Below are 19657 nucleotides of genomic sequence, written 5' to 3'. Positions count from 1 at the left end.
AACCCCGCCCACATCGCACTCACCTGGTGGAGGTTAGGGTGTGTGTTTTCTGGGGGGGTCAGGATCATGAAGCCAACCACTCTGCTGGATGTGTGAGCTCATTTTCACGGCGGTGTCAGGTTGAACTTTGTGCGGGCTGAGCCTCTTTGTCTGCGGGCCCTCCCACCTCCTGTGGACGGAGGGGGGGGGGGCCGAGCTGAGCACCGCCCCCGAGTCGGACGGCAGGACTCCTCCAACCGGACTTTCTTTTCCATTTCACCCAGCAGAGGAGGAAGTGGCACCGGGGCGGATCAGCTCTGTCAGAAAAACCCGGTGGAGCCATCTCCAACTCTCTTCTTCTATAGCAGCTGTCTTTTTTGTAGTTAGTTAGTTTCATTTATTTATTATTATTATTTGTGGAGGGGGGGAGGAGGAGGGGCTGTCTGACAATGTCCGTCCAATCGAGCCAGAAGACGACGACGATGACGCGGGGCTTCCGGACCGTGAACGTGGCCGCTCCGGAGGCTGTGCGCACCGGCGTGGTGATGCCCGCCGGCTCGGTGATGCCCGCCGGCTCGGTGATGTCCGCCGGCTCGGTGTCCACGCTGCCGTACGTGCAGAACGGCTCCTTTGAGTCGGTGCAGTACCTGATGCCGGTGCAGCAGCCCGTGCAGCAGCAGTCCTACTTCCTGATGCAGCAGCCGGTGGTCCAGTGCGTGTCCCCGGTTTACCTGCAGAGCATGCCTCACCTGAGCGTCAGCAGCCAGGAATCAGACATGGTGTACCGGCAGCAGAGCACCGCGGGGGTGAGTCCTGCCACAGTGCACAGGACAACTGCTTTCCTTTTTATATCACCAATAATTCACCTGTAAACCACCATAAATATCCAAACATGGAGTAAACACACATTTCCTGGTTGTGGAAAATGACATCTTGTATTGAACATTGAGATGAAGCAAAATAAACACTGCTTTGCAGGTATAAATAGTTCTTTTACTATAAATCCTCAGTTTTTTACTGTAGTAGTTAATTCTGATTGTTTTAATGTATGAAAGCAGCACTTATAATTTAGGTTTAGAATTATTGATGCCTCTCAGTTTCCCTCCAGCTCTCGTCTCCTTTCCTAGGATTATTAATTTCACCTAATGTCTCCATCCATCTCTGTAGCTTTTGTTTGGTCGGTCAGTTAATCATCACACCCGCCAGATAATTCATTAGTTTGTCAGTTTTGAGCTGTCAGAGCAGCAGCGTGGGGTCGGCCACAGGGCGAGGACGGTGGAATCACTTCACAGCCTTCACAGGAACATGAGCGCCGAATGAGTCGTCCATGCAGCAGTGACTTGTTATTTCTGACGGCATGCTTTGAGTTTTCTCAGCCTACAATCACAGATAAACATCGTGATTATGATGGACACGAAGCTCAGCTGAGCTGCAAAAGTGCAAAATGAACCTCCTCTTCATTTTTATGAAGCGCGTAGCATTGTGTTCACTCTAGTGTTTGCAGAAGTCCACACCTTACGTTTAGATCACACATCCAGGAATGTGTCAATGAAATCATAATGTTGGCCAGAGACTTTTTGTCACATCAGTAGATGCAGAGATCTGCTAATTAACCAATTAATACTAATTAAAGGATATTAAACCTGGCAGGAATGAATGATCTTATATTTAACTGTTCTCTGACAGTAACAGACAGATTTAATAAAGAACATTGAAGGAAGTTTGATCGATAATGAGAGCTTTTTCTGAATTATACCTCGATTGTCCTGACCTTCCTTTCAATGGCATCTGCTCTGAGCAAAGGACAAAAAAATATTGAATGTAAAACTCCTCGCTAATCACAGTCTGAGGTCAACATATTGGGAATATTTTATATTCAGGTCAAGCTCTTTTGTTTAAACACACAGTCAAACACAGATGCAGCTGAAACTAACCTAACTGATCTCACTGTTGTCCTGAACTAAAGCCGAAGGGTATAAAAGTTAAATAAACTCAAATGAAAGAGTATGAAGTCTTTCTTGTTAGTACGAGTGCTCCTGGTTATTAACTCTCTGGGTGCTGAAGTGTTTTCCATTTTCCTGACGTGAACTGAACTCCTCGCTGAAGGATGAATAACTTCTGCACTTTGCCACCTAACATATTATTATTTTTTTACAGTTGATGTAGACCGACACAGCTCTTGTTGACCAGTTTGATCTTGCACCTGCTTATGCCACCAAACTCTTAACTCTTTCCTGAACGCCTGCTACTTCCTGAACACCTTGGCTTTTGGGCCTGGGATGATCTCCATAAGGCTGCAAATATTTCAATAATATCATCGTTTACACATTTTCCTCAGTTGTTTCCTGTTTTTTGGTTCAGATATAAAAAAAAATAGGGCTAGTGTTTGTTTCCTCGGCTCCACTCTTCATTGAGTGCAGCAGCGTTGCCTGTTGAGCTGATGATTTACCAATTTAGGTTAATTCTGCAGTTTGAGTCACTGCAGTCGGAGATAAATGCTCATGAAGTGTTTGATAGGGAGGCCATGCCACACCCGTCCTGACTCTGCTGAGGCGGCACACCCACACTTTTTAAAGACAAGCACATTCTTCAACCTGAATCGAGCTTCTTTGTTGGATGGCACTGAAACGAATCCTGGGCTTTTTTTTTTTGGGAGAGAGAGAGAGAGAGGAGTCATCATTAATGTTGTACAGTTTATGAGCCATCTACCAGCAAAATCTGAAATCTGCGTCTGAGGTTTAAGAGCAATCCGAGTTACTGAAATTCATATTTTATTCAGAGTTCTGAAATGAGATGAAACTAAAATAATCAATTAGTTGACAGAAAAGTAGGATGTTAATTATTTATTTGACCTAAATTGAGATTTGTGGTTTAATCACTTTTTTTGTTTAGAACTTGTTGGTTAGAGGATTAAAGGAGTGTAATCTGATACTAATATACTTGAAATATTGAGAGAAAAGTAAAAAAAAAAAAAAAAAAGGGAAAGTGGAAATAAATCAATTTGATTTTGCTCTGGAATTTAACATTATGAAACACTATGTTGGTTTTAGAGATAAATTTGCTGCAATGCTCTTTATTTGGCTAATAAACACATAGTCTTAACTGGTCTGAAGTTATTCTGATGTCACTGGCTTGGATTCAAGTTTCGATTCTGTCAGTACCTGCAGATCGACATCAGGAGCCGAGAACCGACATCCTCGTCACTGCGTCAGGACGCAGCTCCGCTCCAAATGATAGAAAATACAAAGTTAAAGGTCCACATGGTCTGTTTTTAAAGGGTCAGTCCAAAACGAGCTCAAGTCTCAGATCATTATGGAGTCATTAAAGCTCATTTAGGAAAAGTACAAATCAGGGAGGTCTGGGGTCAAGTTTCAAGTTCAAACACGTCTCAAATCATCCAGGTCAAGTTCCATCAGAAGTCATGGAGAAGTCCCAGGTCGGGTCTCGACCCCAACACAATGATTTTAATAAGAAACAAAACCTCACTATTAAAATGCACTGCCTTTCTTTTCAATAAGACGAATTTCATATATTTAATGCACAAGTCTTTTCTTTGTTGTTTCAGAGCATCAGCGGGAAATCTTCAGTGTTCAGCCAGTTGTCCAGTCCGACCAAGAGCCCCGAGCCAACTGCTGATGAGGAGGCAAGGACTCACACACTCACACAAAACTGCAAGTTCATTTCTCCACAAACCAGATGTCTGGCAACTACGCAAATATGTGGTCCCTGGTGCTAAAGCCACACAAAGTACCAAATTAAAGCTTCTTATTTGTTACTTTGTGTGTAAACATAAAGACGCCCAAATTAAGTTGAGGATAAGACAAGAAAGCGAACGTCTAATGTCAACAAGATCAAAACTCCTCAGTGGAAGCTCTGCTGACGGATACAGAAGACAGAGGCTTTTGTGAACATGCCATCCAGTTTCAGACCAGTGAGCCTCTAACTTGTTTCAGCAAGTCAAAAATAACTTGTTTCATAAACTGAGAGGAAAGAAGCTCTGCAGTCCGGTTCAGCGTTTAGATGTTTATTCTGCTTATAACTGCCCAAATGAACAGCGTTTTATTGATCCGTTGTTAAAAAGATGCAAAGGTGGGAGTATTTCAAATCATTGTGGGAGAAAAATAAATTTTTTTATTTCTAACATTTCTAAACTATAAGCATTGTAGGTTGACTGAAGAAACATTAATTGACTAAATTTAGATTAAGGTCTGACCGATTAGTAATATACTTAGTTCGTAATGTTCGAACTAATTGTATGTTACGGATGATTTCAAAGGCTCAGACAAGCTAGATGTTGACAGACAGATTTTGACTGCTTGTTGGGCAGAAAAAAATTAACTGAAGCAGCTTTTTCACTCCCAGAATCTGACTCTCACTGTGATTCCTGTACGCTCTTGTTGTAGAAGATGGTGAATGAATGGAGGAAATCTGCTGGTTGTGTGCAGACACACCCATCAGAATGAAACCTTGACATGGGAACAGAAGTGTGATGAGTTTGTTTTTTTTTTTTTTTTCCCGTCTTCTTCTTCTTCTGGTTGAACCTCTGCAGTTCAGCCGCAGGTGATTCCCTGCTGACACATTGTCTTCACGTGGAGCTGCGCCCAGCGTCACTTTACACTGTTACAGCATCACGTTGTTCATAATCACTGCTGTTGCAACGCTGACAAATTCAGGGTGGGTGTGAACCCCTGGGTGTGTCGGGCCACTTCCCACAAGCCTCTGCTGTGGGCGTGATGTGTGCATTCCTTTTGATTTGAACCTGCAGCGTCACGTATGTGGCTGTTGTCAAAACAGGGAGGTTCTTCAATTTACGGCAGCTCTGATGGTACTTTTAGGCCATTTCTGCGTGGAGAGTCGTCCACTCGGGGCATGAAATGAATATTTTCCCCGATGAAACACTTCTGTTTGCTGATGGTTTGTCACTGAAGCATTCTTGGCACTTAAAGGCTTTAACTTAGATTACACTGTCAACTTGTCTTGTAGTTGCAGTATTTAGTTGAAGGGGACCTCGTGGCTCACGCTTGGGTCTCTTCCTAAACCCAGAAACTCTTTATAAAGGTATGAAAAGCCTGAAAAGTCACGTAAAATGTATTTAGCCCACAAAATGTGACAAATTAAAATCTCCTAAAGCCAAAACTGACAGCCTGAAATCAGTTTTACTGCCTGATGAACATTACCGGGAACGTTTCTGCTCCTGTTGTTCTGATTTTGTTTTTTATTAATGATTAAAATTTTTTCTGTTGGCTTTTCCACTCAGTTTATATTTTTAGTATCTAAAAACAATCACAATAAAATAGTAAGACGAGATAAGAGGTTGTAAATGGCTGATGTAGTTGTGCTGCTTTTGTTGCACATCGATCACATTTGTTGTTGTTTTCTTCTGCTTTTCCATCTTTGTGTTCATCTTTTGAAGAGAGAAGAGAAGAGTTGTTTTCTAAAAAATAAAATGGAACCTGATGATATCGTAGTTTGATGAGGACAAAATGAAGCCAACCTGCTCGTAAAGGAGACGGGAGGACTCTCGTCTCTCAGCCTGATCTCATGTATTATATAAATTATTTTTTAGATCTTAAATGCTCATTTATTTATCTATTTGTTCTATTTTCTTCAAAGCCTCTGAAGGAGTGGCTGCACGGTAGAGTGTATTTGCTGAGTTTCTCATGTTATCACACGTGTTTACAATGAAAACAGACTCACGAGTGAAGCCACGAGCTGTAACTGTGTGGAAAAACACAGCTGGGGCTTCAGTGAAAGGATCATCTGTGTGTCAAATAAAAGGCACCACAACATGACGCAAAACCGCAAAAAGTCACATTTTATTTAAAAAATTAGAATACAAAAAGAGGGACGTTATGTAATACACAATCAGGATGGGAAAGTAATGTGTGTTACTGCGCCACAAACTGTGTGTTGTTTCTGCTTTTGAAAACAAACACCTGCAATGTTGCATCACAGGAATTTTATTGGTCCAAAAAATTAAACAAACACGTGTGAGCTTTGCTTTTGCATTCAGCGATGACACCACTGTCAGTCAGGAGTTTTTTTTTTTCATTGTGTTTGGACGACTGTGACAGAAGAATGTCGCCAAAATCAACACTGCATCATTTGCTGACAATAAGATCAGTGATGTTGTCGAAGTTGGAGGTTGCTGCGAGTTTACAACACCAAGAAAATATAAATCTGAGGCCTGACAAGCACGGCATCAAACTGAAACATAGATAATAAACAAATCCAGGTCAGTTATCGAGTCATTTAAGTCAATTCTCACTTTACCACAAAATAAGTCCAAGTCAAGCCTGAAGTTAAGAAAGACGAGTTTCAAGTTCAAAACACGTCTGAAATCCTCCAGGACAAGTCTCAAGTTCAGGAAGTTTCATGTCGTGTCAAAAGTCACAGAAGTCAGGTCCCATGTCAAGTCCTGAGCCAGTCAGAGCCAGTTTTTAACGCAGAGGAAAACCAATCTGAGGCCTGACGAGCGCAGCAGAACGTAAATAGCACGCACGTCCTGGCCTGTGATTGGACGACGTCTTCCACGCAGATCAGCCTGTAGCCACGTCTGCAGCGGCCTGGACACGTCGGTGCCCTTCGCAGATTTCACATCATGCAAAACAGGTGAATAGTCAAGCAGCTTCTCTCTCAGTTCACAATGTGGACACGTGTGAGCTTTCCACAAAGTAAGCTCTTAATGCTCCTGCACTTAAAGACGTTTTAGACAACAGTTTGTTTTCAACGTGCAGGAAGTCAGATCAACATCTGTACTGATGAGAACGCCGACCTGAAGATTATTCAAATCAGCAGTTATTTTCCTGGATGAGCGGTGCAGCTCGTGGATGGATGGCAGTCATCCAAAGTATTCTTGATCAGATCCAAATCTACATTTAGACAATTCTTCTGTGAAATGGAAAAAACTTTTAGTTGTTTTGAGATGAAAGAATGAATGAATAAGTATAATTTTAGCATCAGCATTCGTGAAGGGATTTCAAACGAAGTCCACCTTTAGATTTTTAAGGCATCATCAGTGAAAATGTACAGCAGTCAATAGAAAGTGAACAGTGAGGTAATATTAATTCAAATTTTTCTGCGAAGCTAATGAATCTAATGTTTTCAGCTCAACATCCACAGTCAGGACTTCATTTGAATCTATTTGAGGACATGACTGTGTTCAGTCGTTGGTTGGGCTGAAGGCAGCGTTTGTCTGAATAGATTTCATATTTTAGATTCTGTTCTTCAGCTGGCTCTTTGATGTTGTGTCAACGTTCAGGTTAGAGGAGGTCAAAGAAGAAGCGCCGAACGTTGTTGTCTTTCTGATGTTTATGAGGTTTGCTCCGGAGAGAAGCGTTTACACCGACGGCTTCGTCTCTGATCTGCTGTTGTTCAGAGGCTTTCCTCGCCACTGCTGGGTATGTGAAGTATTCACCCATAATTATAAGACCGAACAGAAGAAGACCAGATGGGACGGCGTGTTTTCACGCAGATACTGCAGCCGTTTCTGAGCCAAAAGCAATAACCTCTGACCTGCTGCTGAGTACAGTCACTCTGTGTCTGTCATGAGTTGATTTGCAGCCTGAAGAATTCACTTCTATCGCTGCAGCGCAGGTCAAAGAAGCTCCGGAGTTTCTCACCTCGTTGATCTATAGAATGGATTTTTTGTCTTATCGTATCTGCTCACTCTGCGTCGTGTTTCTAAAGCAGTCACACTGGTGATGTCTCTCAGATATGGCCTTCAGGTTGTTAAATAGACTGAACATTTGTCTATCAATCAGGGGTGACTGTCACTATTTATCTTTCTGGTTGCTCGACTCAGCGTTCAGGTTGTTTTTTTTTTTTTTTTTTGAAAGGACCAATCCGCCTTAATCTCTCTGACAAAGCTCTGAGCGGCTCGATTGTTTTTGAAACACAAAAACTGGTTGAACCGCTGAAAACAAATGAATGATGGCAGGGGAAAGTTAACCAGGCGTTCCCATCGTAAATCAGTCCCCACAAAACTCTTCATGAAAGCTGCCGTATTTTACCCCTCTCCTGTCTGACGTTTCGACATCAAAACAAATGGAGTTTCAGCTTTGTGTGTTTTCTGAGTGATCGCTGAGGATGGGGGCTTTTTTGTTGTGACATCACAAAGTCACAAAAGTCCTGAAGCGTTTCTTAGAGGACTGAGGCCGTTGATGCTTTCACAGTATGAAATGTTGTCAAACGCTTTGAAACTTTGGAAAACTCCATTAAGGAGAAAGGACTGATGGCTGATGTGTCGTATATATCTAATCAGATGTGAACACGGGAAGAGCACTCTGGTCTCGGTGTCACAGACAGAGTCCAGACCTCGGACATCTGTGGGTCTGCCTAATGACAGATCCTGGACCAGACCCGGAACACACTAAGAGCATTATACACATCCTGTGTTCTGGGAACGCTGATTTTTGTCTTCCTCCTTTCAAAAAGTGAAAGAAACCTGCTTGTGAAGGAAGAGAACTTCAATTTTATTCTCTCAGGCTTTTTTTTTTTTTAATCACTCTGTCTTTTATGTTTGGGAAGCAAAATTATACTTCATTTTGGAACATTTGTGACGAGGAGACGTTTTGGCACAAACACAAACAGACCCACAAAGAGCCTGTGCGATAAGGTGACAGTATCTTGTTACTCGGTCGCACAGAGGCCCGAGAGCCTCGTTCGGTGACCTACATCACCACGATGTGTTGACGTACTGAGTTCAGATTCTGTGTTTTTGACTGCAGGTGGAGATGAAACATGAAACTCTCACAGGAAGATCAGATCAACATTTTTCTGGTTCTTGGTGTAGAGTTTATGTTTTTGGACTGGATAAGATAAAGGCTGTGTTTTATTTTTTTCTACGCCAGCCAACCCTACACAAACACACACAGCTGCAGCGATAACCCACTAACCTCTCATCATGAGCTTGTTGTTTTCTGCACAGCAGTATGAGCTCAGCTCTGCAGCAGGTGTCTGGAATTTAGCATCTGCAGGTGAACGGCATTTTGGAGTCGATCCGGGGCATTTTTCTCACGATGGAGTTTAGTGGTGATGTCATACATTTTGTGTCAGATTATTCTGAGAGTGGATTTAAAAAAAAAAAGGCAGCAAATGTTGGAATTTAAAATACAATTAATTAGCTTCCGGGGGAAGGAGACCAGAAATGACATTTTATTGAATTTCCTCCAGGAGTAGATCCCAGAGGAAATTTTTGTTGCTCAAATATACTTAAATCCTGAATGTCTCAACGTTGATAACAGTGGATACCACAAATGGTGGGAAATGTCAAACAGTATTAATTATTCTAGCTCAGTATTTCTGTGTCTGCAGTCCAACATATCTTTAAATTTATGTCGGTGCTCTCCGGCCTCAGAGTGTCAATCCTCTGACCTTCCATCCAGCAACAACGTCAGGCCAAAAGTTTCCACTTTATACTTAATGCTGAAACACGAAGCTGGATGCTGATCACTGAGCCTTTCTTATCACACTATTCCTCCATCTTTTTTTGATTGTGGCACAGCCTGTTCAAATTTAGGTCAAACTTCACGTTATATTGCTTAATTGCCAGGAAGGCGGTTGTCCAAGGTCCAGCAAGTTTGAACGCCGGCTCAGGACTCGCTGTGCTCTGCTCTCCCTTTCTGTTCAGGAATGAGAGGCATGTAGCCGTGGCAGCCCTGCAGCGCTGCGACACACCCACTACATGTGTACACTCCTTATCTCTCTAATGCTTGGGAACAAAAATAAAAGCTCCTTAAAGTGCCCCGTCCTGCTGCTCAGGTGACCTCTGACCTCTTGGTTTCTCAGCAGAATCTGTCAGATATGGCCTTTTAATGTGGAAATGTTTTGATAGAAACCACTTCAGTACTGACTCTGTTTAGTCAGGTTTGACACAGAAGGGTTTTTTTTTTTACCGTATTTTCCTGTTCACGTCCTGAATAACTTCACAGGCTCCCAGCAGGAATAAAATTCCTCAAAGCCTCCTCTGGTGTCGGTTTGTGTTCAGTGAGTCATGCCCACTTTTGTCCATAATACTGGGCTCAGTGTTGGAGTCAAACCTGCCTGTTTTCTTTCTCCCTCCTGTGGCGTTTCCTTATTTCTTTTTTTTTTTTTTTTTTTTAAAGAAGACATTAACTCTTGTGCTGGAGTTTCCTGGTAGTAATGACATCATTGTTTAGTCTCGTTTCCATCAGCCATTCCTTCACGAGCACTGGGGCTACAGGAAGCACAAAGGCCCAGTGTTTCGATCTGCACAATGCCATTAGAGACTTCAGTTCTCTATCCAGCTCGACTGCAGCGTAGAGTTACACCAAATGATTCACGTTTTCCTAATAAATCGTTTGATCTAAAAAAAAAAAAAAAAAAAAAAAATTACCCAGAGCTTGAAACACAACATCCTCTGACAACAAAGATGTTCTCTGTCCTCTGATATGAAACACGGTAAACCATTTGAGAGGCTGTAATCAGACTACGTTTGGCAGAAATGAACGAATATAAACTGACCGCTGAATACGGCGTCAGAGTCAGCAGGAACTGAACATGATGCTGAAACGCCTCCAGGCTTCAGTGACACTGCAGAGTAAACATGTCCAGGTGGGAGATTGTTGCTTCTGTGGAATCTGGTCTGATTGCCAGTTCGGGAAATTTGAGACGATGTGACTTCAGATAAAATGTTCCTCTGCTGTGAGCGAAACCAAGTGAAACCACAGCACAGTCTGTTTTTCCGATACCTGCAGCGTCCGATCTGACCTGAACAAGAAGCTCTCACCTGTAATTTGGTTAATGCTAACCTTAGCTATGTAGCAGCAGGACAGCTTAAAATAGCTCCTGAGTGTTCGTAGTCTGGAGTTCATTGTTGGCGTGTCACACTCCTATTCACAGCGGCGCATTAACACGAAGGTGCCACAGGTGCATGCTGGGACAGAAAGGCTCTAGTTTTTAATGCTGGGAAAAAAAATGGACCTGCCAGGACTGATTTCACATGCCAGACACGTTAATACCTTCAATCCTCGACTCAGGGCCACCAATTAGTAAGATATCATGCTGATGGAAACAGAGGAGACATAATGACAGGAGGACAGGTAGGGTTACACCCCTGCAACCCAAACAGCTGCACCCTTAAATCAGCCCACAAACAGGCTCGTCGACCCGTTTGTCTCTCGCATTAAAAAATTCCTGACTCTTCATGAGATTTAATCTCACTCAGGACTCCAGAGTTCCCTGAACTGACTCTGCAGACCCGAGTGGAGGTCGTCGTCTGGTTTTTCTTTTTGTTCAAGTGCTTTCTGAGGGCTTTTCCTCAGAGATCCTGAGAAGACAAAACAAACTCTGTGAACAGTGTCACAGTCGGCTGGCCGTCTGTCTCCGCTCAGCGCGGAGTTACATAACAGGCTCGGCAACGTCGCCTTTCTGTTGCTACATGTAGATAAGAGGAGGCGATGGGTGTGTTTGGCTTGTCTCACATGTGGGTGGAGATCGGGAGTGCAGGTGGAGGTTACGTTTGGTTCGCTTTAGTTCCAGCAGAGGCCTTCGCAGTTCTTAGGGAATCCCCCCGGAGTTTGACAGATCCAGAAAGAACAGACATTCACTTGCATCACACATATTTATTATTAATATAACTTACTTCCCTGAAATAGAGGGAGCAAAAACAAAAACGTCTGTAGCAGGCGGCTGCCTTTGTGAGTCCAGGAGGTCACATGCCAGGTCCAAAGCCAAGATGATTTAGCTTCATGAGAGAGATTTGGCAGAGAAGCGGAGGAGCAGCAGGGGCTGCCAAGACCGACGTAGCGTCCACCTGATGTCACCGAGTTACACAGAAACGTGATAAAGTCTCAAAATTAAAATCTGCGTTTGTCTTTTGCCTCTCAGGAGGAAGAGGAGTCGGAAGAGGAGGAAGAGGAGTCGGTGGAGGTGGAAGAGGTAGAGATCATCAACGTCGTACAGCAGAAGATGCCACCGCCACCGGTAGTCCAGAAGATCTCCAGGACGGAGGTGAGGACCGAGCTGAGGGAGGCGCCCCAGCTCAACAAGATGGACACGCGTTACTTCGGCGAGCTGCTGGCCGACGTCTACAGGAAGAACTGCGACATTCAGTCCTTCATCTCCGAGAACGTGGCCAAGATCCGCGGAAAGTGAGTTGTGGATCTTATGCTCTTATTGACGGGGGGTCATCCATGATGCTGGGGGCTTTGAGGTTGGAGCACATGTTGAAGGGCGGCCTAGACGTCCCGTCACAGGCGTGATGCGCCACAGCATTTCTTAGGGCGTGGATAACAGACTTTCATGATGATCTCATCAACGGTCTGGCCGTGTTACACTTAAAAAAAAAAAATAAATAAATAGGTCAAACGTATTCCTCGACAACAGCTGGGAGATGTCGTCATGGAGACAGGCATTTGGTAAGTAGCGTGAGCGGCGTGCTGAAACAGGCCTGAGACGTATTTCGGTTGGTTTCCTGCAGCGCTCTGCAGTCAGCAGGTTCAGTCCTGAACCAGATTAAAATCTACACACACACACGTATCAAAGCGAGCGTTTAGCAAAACTATTAACACACAAAACTGAACCATCAACATGAACACACACACACAGACACCTCCTTACTGTTGTAATTATTTTCTGGAGCACTGTAAGTGTATCGATCCGCAGCTGCTTTTTGTTGTTTAAGTAAAACTTTAGAAGAGTTCACTAAAACTACAAAAGAACGGAAACTTAAAAAGAATATTGGTAAAAAAATGAATTGGTGAATAAATTCTAACTCGGAGTGAATGATTGTTTGGTAAATGCATAAAACACAGACACGCACCACCTGGGCTGAGACCCTGTTGACTCACAATGAAACACAAACACACACACACACTCAGGTTTGTCCAGTCATGTTGTTGTCCTCTTATCCTCATTGTGCGTCTTTCCTCTCTGTGTGTTACAGGAAACAGCAGCAGGCTCTCGGCGTTGACTGCAAGGTGACAAACAAACACGTCACACATGTCTGATACAAAATCCTGATATGACACAACAAAACCAAGAGTCTGAAAATAACCGTGTGTGTGTGTGTGTGTGTGTGTTTTCAGATGGAGGATGTTGAGGCCTTGATTCCTAAAGGAACAAATGAACTGACCAAACAACAGATCCGTTACCTGCTGCAGGTGAGTGTCATGTCAACACAATGTTAACAACATTAACACAACATACTGTTTTTAATCTCATTCACACTGAAACTTTTAGCTTTTGTCTCTCCGTTTGGTTCAAATCATTTAAAAAAAAAAAAAAAGGTTTTATGTTTTATTTCTCCTTCACTCTCAGAACCAAGATGATTTCCCTTTTTCTCATCCGTCATTTAGCTTTGTCTTAAGTGTGTCAACACAAAATCATTACAGATCTATAAATTTATACTATCGATTACAGCTTCAGCTCTTTTATTAACAATAATGAATGACTGATGACAAAGCATGACAATGAACACACGTGATCCCAGAAATGTCGGCCGTGTTTTCTGTACTTTTACTTATTTCTTAGAAATGCTAAATAAGGTGTTAATCTCTTTAAATCAAGCTTCTTTATCTGCAGACGGCATGTTTACTGTCCTCCTCCTCCTTTTGTCAGACTCGTCTCACTGCAGATAAGAGCATGCGTATGCTGCTGGCCACCTTCAACAGCCTGAGGGAGGAGCTGCTGCACATGTCCGAGGACCTGAGGGTAAGATCAGCTTGACTTTATCAAACCGTGACTCCGGTGGAGGCTCTTTGTTCATTTAAAAGAAACAAAACAACTAAATTAAAGGCAAAACTCTGAAAAGTGTAATTAGTGTTTCCATTTAGTTCAATACAGAAATACAATATGTTAAAAATTAAATATAAATATTCATGTCTCACATAAATGGATCCACAGCAGTTTATTATATATTCTGAGCCAATCAGACAGACTCATCTTGACTAAATGAGCCAAATACAATTTATTGCTACTGTTGTTTTTTATCTCATGTTTTCCACAATTCTACAAAAACGTCACCCTCACAAGATCAGAGCAAAACCAGATGCACGACGTACCCGCTGTAATAGAGGAAATCAATAGCAGATAACTGATTCACTTATAAACATGGAGATCTGAGCGATTCTCTGTTTCCGTCTCTGGTGTCGCAGCGTCTGGAGAGCGAGAAGGAGACTCTGGAGCGGGACCTGAGCTTCAAAGAGGACCAGGCTCGGCAGTACGACTCTCTCCTGGAGGCCGTCCGAGAAAACAACCGGCAGCTGCAGGTACAGTGGCTCCTTCTCCAAATCTGGGAAGAATATCAACCTGAAGCAGGAAGAGAGTCTGTAACAACAAACTAGAAGACAATGAAAATACATTTCTTACTAATCAGCATCAGACAAAAACATTTAACAGCTCGATCAGATTTTGTTGGATTTAAAAATGTAATAAATATTTCGGATCAAACACTTAAAAGAAGACAACATCAACAGAATGAAGTTTTTTGTCGCAGCTCTTTTGTGTTGGAATGCCGCTTTGTGAGTCTGGATGTGTGTTTGCCCTCCAGATGTCTCTGAAGGAAACCAGCTCTGCCCAGCGCTCTCTGGAGAGCCAGCTGAGGAGCAGCCGAAACACCGAGTCGGGCCATGACTTCAAGGTCAAAGAGCTGGAGGGAAGGATGAGGGCGCTGGAGAAGGAGAACGAACTGCTCCGACAGAAGGTAAAGAACGCCGGAGGCCTCTTCCTCTGCTACGGGAGTCTGTTCTGATTCTTTGATCACTGACTGCAGTGACATCTAACTTTACAAGCCACATCGAGTAAATCTGTTGACATCAGGTTGAAGTTCTTAGATGATTATTTAATGATTTAATGCCTGGCACTGGTTATGATTTATTAAAATATCCAACAGTCTGAGCATTTTCCACATTAATGGAGCTAAGAATTTATGTGGTAATTTATCTGTCTTCTCTTCGGCTTCAGCTCGCAGGCCAAAGCAGCAGCTCCAGCCTGCAGATCAAGACGGAGGAGCTGTCGCGTCAGTACAAAGACCAGCTCAGCACCCTCAGAGAGGAGAAGGACCTGGAGATCCAGAGACTGAGGGTGAGCAGCGAATTGAGTCACAACATTGTTGCCGCGCCCACAAACTGTTCTCCAGAACTAATGTGGTTGTGAAAGTTTCATTCCTGTGAATCATGCAACGCATAAATGAAGGTACATGAAAGACATGAAATCAGATTTTAACCCGTGAGGGCCGAAGCACAGTCATGAAAACCTCAGCTGTGCTTTGTGTTCTGGATGTAGTTGTTTCGTAGAGCCGGGTGGAGGTGAAACCATCCTTCATTTAGGCAGCAGAGCGTGTCATAAGAGCTAAACCGCTACGAGATCAGCTCCTGAGGCGGAACGTTAACTGATCTCCACCCGTCTCTGCTCCGCCTCCAGACCCAGATAACACGGATCCAGACGGAGGTGAGCAGTGACAAGTCGTCCTCGGACAAGAGCCTCCAGCTGAAGATCTCGGAGCTGCTCGCCACGTTGGAGCAGCGGCAGACCACCATCACCCGACAGGAGGAGGTCTGCAACGCAACACAACACAACACAGTCGACACTTAGGCTGAATCCATAAGTGTAGTATCACTGCCACGTGTGCGTGTTCGGTCATGCACAGAGACGGAGTGTGAGCACATGGCTACGCTTACAAACGCACATAAACTGAAATCCAGGTGTGTGAGCCGATTTGCTATCTCTGTTTTTGGCTTCATCACTTTTCACCTCTCAGGTCCGACTGCATTCTGACTGAAGCGGCTTGCGGTTAATTCGATTTAGGAATGTTTTCGTCACCTCAGGGTGCAGGCATCACATACCTCTCACAACACAACAACACAACACACATACACAACAAAGAACAGGTTTCGGCAGAAGTTAATTTACATTTAAGGAAGCTGTTGAGCCGATCTAACATTAAAATTAGCAGCTGTTTGTGTCATCCATCGTCTGTCTCCACACATGGAAACAAACAGTTTTTCTATTGAGGTTAGCATGCTAACTAGTTAGCCACGGCCTAAATATAGCTTACCTTATACAACCTTTTGTGTTGATGGCCGAAGCGCTTGTCAAACTACAGTCGCCACCATCATCGGAGAAAACACCTTCAGCGGCAGAGAAAGCTCAAAAAAAGAAACATGGGTGAGGAGGAGCTGAAAGATTTGAGAGGAAACACAAACTCGTGATTACGACGAGATGACAAAAGGAAATAATACACGAAGACACATTTTTGTATCAGTGCGTTCCAGCTGTTCCCACAACAAATGATCTCCAAACCCGCTGTGTATGTTGACTCTGCTGACCTTTGACCTGCTGTGGCCTTCAGGAGATCAAGAGGCTGATGATGGAGAAGAACGACAGCTCCAAGAACCAGGTCACCAAGACCATCATCACCAAGAGGTAGAACCCATCGGAGAAGTCCTCACCAATAAAACTCTGCACTAACACCAGCTGAAACGTGTGTGTGTGTGTGTGTGTCTTTGTGCGTTTGTGTAGATACAGGAACCAATATCCCATCCTCGGTCTGCTGAGCGACGACTACCAGGCCACCTCCCCCGTCAAAGAGGCCAAGACCATCATCATCGAGAAAACCGGAGAGATGATCAAACAGGTAAACACAGCAGAGGTGGAGGTCAGTTCGACAGGAAGTGACACAAACGTAAACTGTCGTCCGGAGTCGGTCCTTCCTCTCTAACACTGTCGCAGACGCACAGCTAAGTCGTCCGATTTGTTCACAAACTGAATTCTGCTCTCGACACAGACGTAGATGTAATAATACTGAAGGGTCTCACGAGATCAGCGTTAGGGGAATTTTTTAAACACTACGAGCAAAAGAACAAGATATTCTCCATAAAGTACATTTTCAGTTTTAGCTCTTTTCTGCATGAAGTCAAACATGACTCATCATTTTGTGACGTTTAAAACCTCACTTTGGTCCAACTGGTTGGAAAAACGCTTTAGTGCCATCGAGACATCATCATCATCACAGTTGCTGCTTTGAAGATGTGATTCTCAGACGAGAAGGTTCAGTATGTAAAATTAACCATCTCTTGTGAATCCTAATTTTAGATCGGAGATCAGCTGAAGAAAAATACAGAAGTTACTTTATGAATTCAGTCGCTTTAAGAAGAGGGAGATTCCCTTTTCCTCGACTGTGCGTCATCCAACATGACAGAGCAGATTTGAGTTTGTATTATGAAACTTTATGAAAATACTTTAGCTGTCAGTGACGGATCATTCTGACTGATGGTCCAAAGTTGCTTTCAAATCTTAAACGTTTTTATTTCTCACACAAAATATTCATTCATAAATGTTAAAGCTGTTTTAAAGTGATCGTTATTCTCGGATAAAACGTTTAGAACATCTGAAAACAACGCACAAACGGGCTGCACGTGCACACACACACACAGTGGTCAGTCCATAGAGCTGCCTTGTTTGAAGGATTTAGTGACATCTAGTGATCAATTTGCAGATTGCAACCAAGTCAACCTCATTTTCTGTAAACATACATACAAACATACATTAAGAGACGGCCAGAAGTAGAAAAACACACTCACACAAAAAAAGAAAACAAACAAACAAGGTAAGTAAAGCAAGTAAAATTAATAAACACAATATTCACTGCTGTGAACAAAAAACACCACAACTTAACTTGTGTTTTGTTTATTTTGAAACAGGAAATCATTACAAGCCCTTAAAAGACACACTGCTTCTCTCCGACAGGAATGATTGAACGACACGAAGACGCAGACCTTGCTGCCCCCCCCCCTCCCCCTTTCCACATTGCATGTCCTTCCCCCATCCCCTCCCTCATCTTCAGGGCTATCAGGGCTGGTGGTGGTTGAATCCCTGCCCCCACCCCCCCCTTCACTGATTGACACTTTGGCTTGACCAAATTGGGCTTGTTTGGGGTGACCTGTTGTGTTTTGGAGATTAAGGAGGTGTTGATGATGCAGTCATGACAACTGGGCGGCGTTTGAACAGATTTTTAATCACATTTTTTTTTTTTCCCAACCAAACAGAAACTCAGCTGACGTGTTTTAAAATGAATTTTATTCTGCAGTATTCAGAAGTGAAAGGTTATCGAAGTTAAATCAAATTTAAGATAAAAGACAAACTTGCCTGCAGTGGGGATGGGAATTATGATATATTGTTAATGATGGAATTGCCACGCAGGTGATTCTGTAATATACAACAAGACAGTCATCTGTGGTCCAGCACATCGGCCCGACCTGAGACCTTTGAAAAATCTGGATCGCTACTGAGCTCGGTTGTGCGTTGAAGATTAAAATGCTGCACAACGGCAAATTGTGAGGATGCAGAGATGTGTCAGTATCACAGAGACTGTACTGTGACATATTACTGGATGAATGATTGTTCCCATCTCTACTCGGCCGCGTTTGGCTCCACGTGTGTGTCGTCTTCCCCCCAAAACGAGTTTTGGACAGATGTTTGTATGTTTTACAACCATTGTAAAGCTAAAATAGAATAATGGACCCCAGATTTTCTGCCGCAGGTTAGATACGGAGCTGTAGGTGCACAGTGGAAACTAATCTTTGAAATGGAATAGATCTTTGTCACTAAAAGGAAGACACCACTCAACGTGCAGCCAAACGCCGCCATCAGTTGTCAGTGATGCACGTTGACCCCAGACCGGCGCCATCACGACCACGACAGCCACCACGGCCATGTTAGCCCGGAGGAAGAGGAAGTGGATGAGTAACTCTGCATGTAAATATTTAAGATATTGTTGGGATGGGCATGCTCAGTCGATGCCTGCGTGACTGCAGGGCGGCTCCCCCCACTCCCGCCCGCCCGCCCGTGTTGCATTTGGAGCATTTGAAATAAAATATTTCTGATCGGGTAATTTTCTGTCCTCTTGTTTTGTGTTATATTGTGCATCTGTATGTGATGGTGGGATTTGGGTGTGTGATGTCTCACATCCATGGATGGTGAAGGGGGGAGGAGGGGGGAGGAGGGGGGGAGCATGTTTAATGTTTTTTTTTTTGTTTGATTTTTTTTTTTTTTTTTAAATGATGGTGGAAGTAAAATGTTAAAGCACATTATTATTTTAAGTGTATAGTGAGTCTCTCTCCTCCTGAGCTTTCCTGGTTGCCTTGTTCAGGCTCTGTGTCCACCGGGGGGTCGGGGGTCAGGGGTCGGGGGTCGGCAGCAGCTTCGCAGACTGACTGCAGGGCAGGACGGAGGGTTTACAGTTCAGTTTCATGGTTTGTCTCCTGAACCAATCTCGCCTGGTGAATGACGTAAAGACGCTGCAGGGTCGGGAACGTGCAGGACATTTAACGGATTTAGAGAAACGGCGGAACAATCCGTCTGTCAGCTTCTCTGCGAGCTCACACATCCTCGGAGCCTTCTCATATCGCTTCATTAAACGCTGTGTGTACGCTGCAGAAGGAATCAGCATGAGATTTCAGATGCAACTTAAATTCAAACCTGAAGTTTCTGGTCTGAGCCGCCCGGAGGACACAGAGCCACATTTCTGCAGGAAGCCTGTAAAGATGACTTTGACTGTTGTGGAACTTCCTTATAAGTGCCTTATTGTTGTGAATCACATCAGCATGGCAGCGTTTGGTTGTGAATAATATCTAACCCTCATTTTCCAACAGCTTCGGCCTTCTTCTGCTTTCAGGCTGGGTAAACGATGAAAAGTACACTGAACAAAATTAACTGC

The 19657-nt window shown here is 43.6% G+C and overlaps 1 protein-coding gene across 2 annotated transcripts; it reads left to right on the top strand.

Moving 5' to 3' along the window:
- The first annotated feature begins 179 nt into the window (after window positions 1–179).
- Window positions 180–18932, top strand: pof1b (POF1B actin binding protein). 2 transcript variants are annotated; one of them, XM_029518937.1, is made up of 13 exons: window positions 180–785; window positions 3545–3622; window positions 11830–12092; window positions 12887–12920; window positions 13029–13103; window positions 13561–13653; window positions 14097–14210; window positions 14492–14644; window positions 14905–15024; window positions 15364–15495; window positions 16292–16365; window positions 16462–16576; window positions 17643–18932. In XM_029518937.1, exons 1-13 carry the CDS (start codon window positions 429–431, stop codon window positions 17661–17663), a joined length of 1629 nt encoding a protein of 542 aa, XP_029374797.1. In that variant the 5' UTR covers window positions 180–428; the 3' UTR covers window positions 17664–18932. The 2 variants fall into 2 exon arrangements, with proteins under 2 accessions (XP_029374797.1, XP_029374798.1); XM_029518938.1 differs by having other exon boundaries at window positions 182–785; window positions 17689–18932.
- Window positions 18933–19657: the final 725 nt, after the last annotated feature.

The sequence above is a fragment of the Echeneis naucrates genome, chromosome 14, assembly GCF_900963305.1.
Source record: "Echeneis naucrates chromosome 14, fEcheNa1.1, whole genome shotgun sequence".
Lineage (NCBI taxonomy): Eukaryota > Metazoa > Chordata > Actinopteri > Carangiformes > Echeneidae > Echeneis > Echeneis naucrates.
The sequence above is the reverse complement of the archived record's forward strand: the minus strand, read 5'-3'. Positions and strand labels throughout refer to the sequence as shown.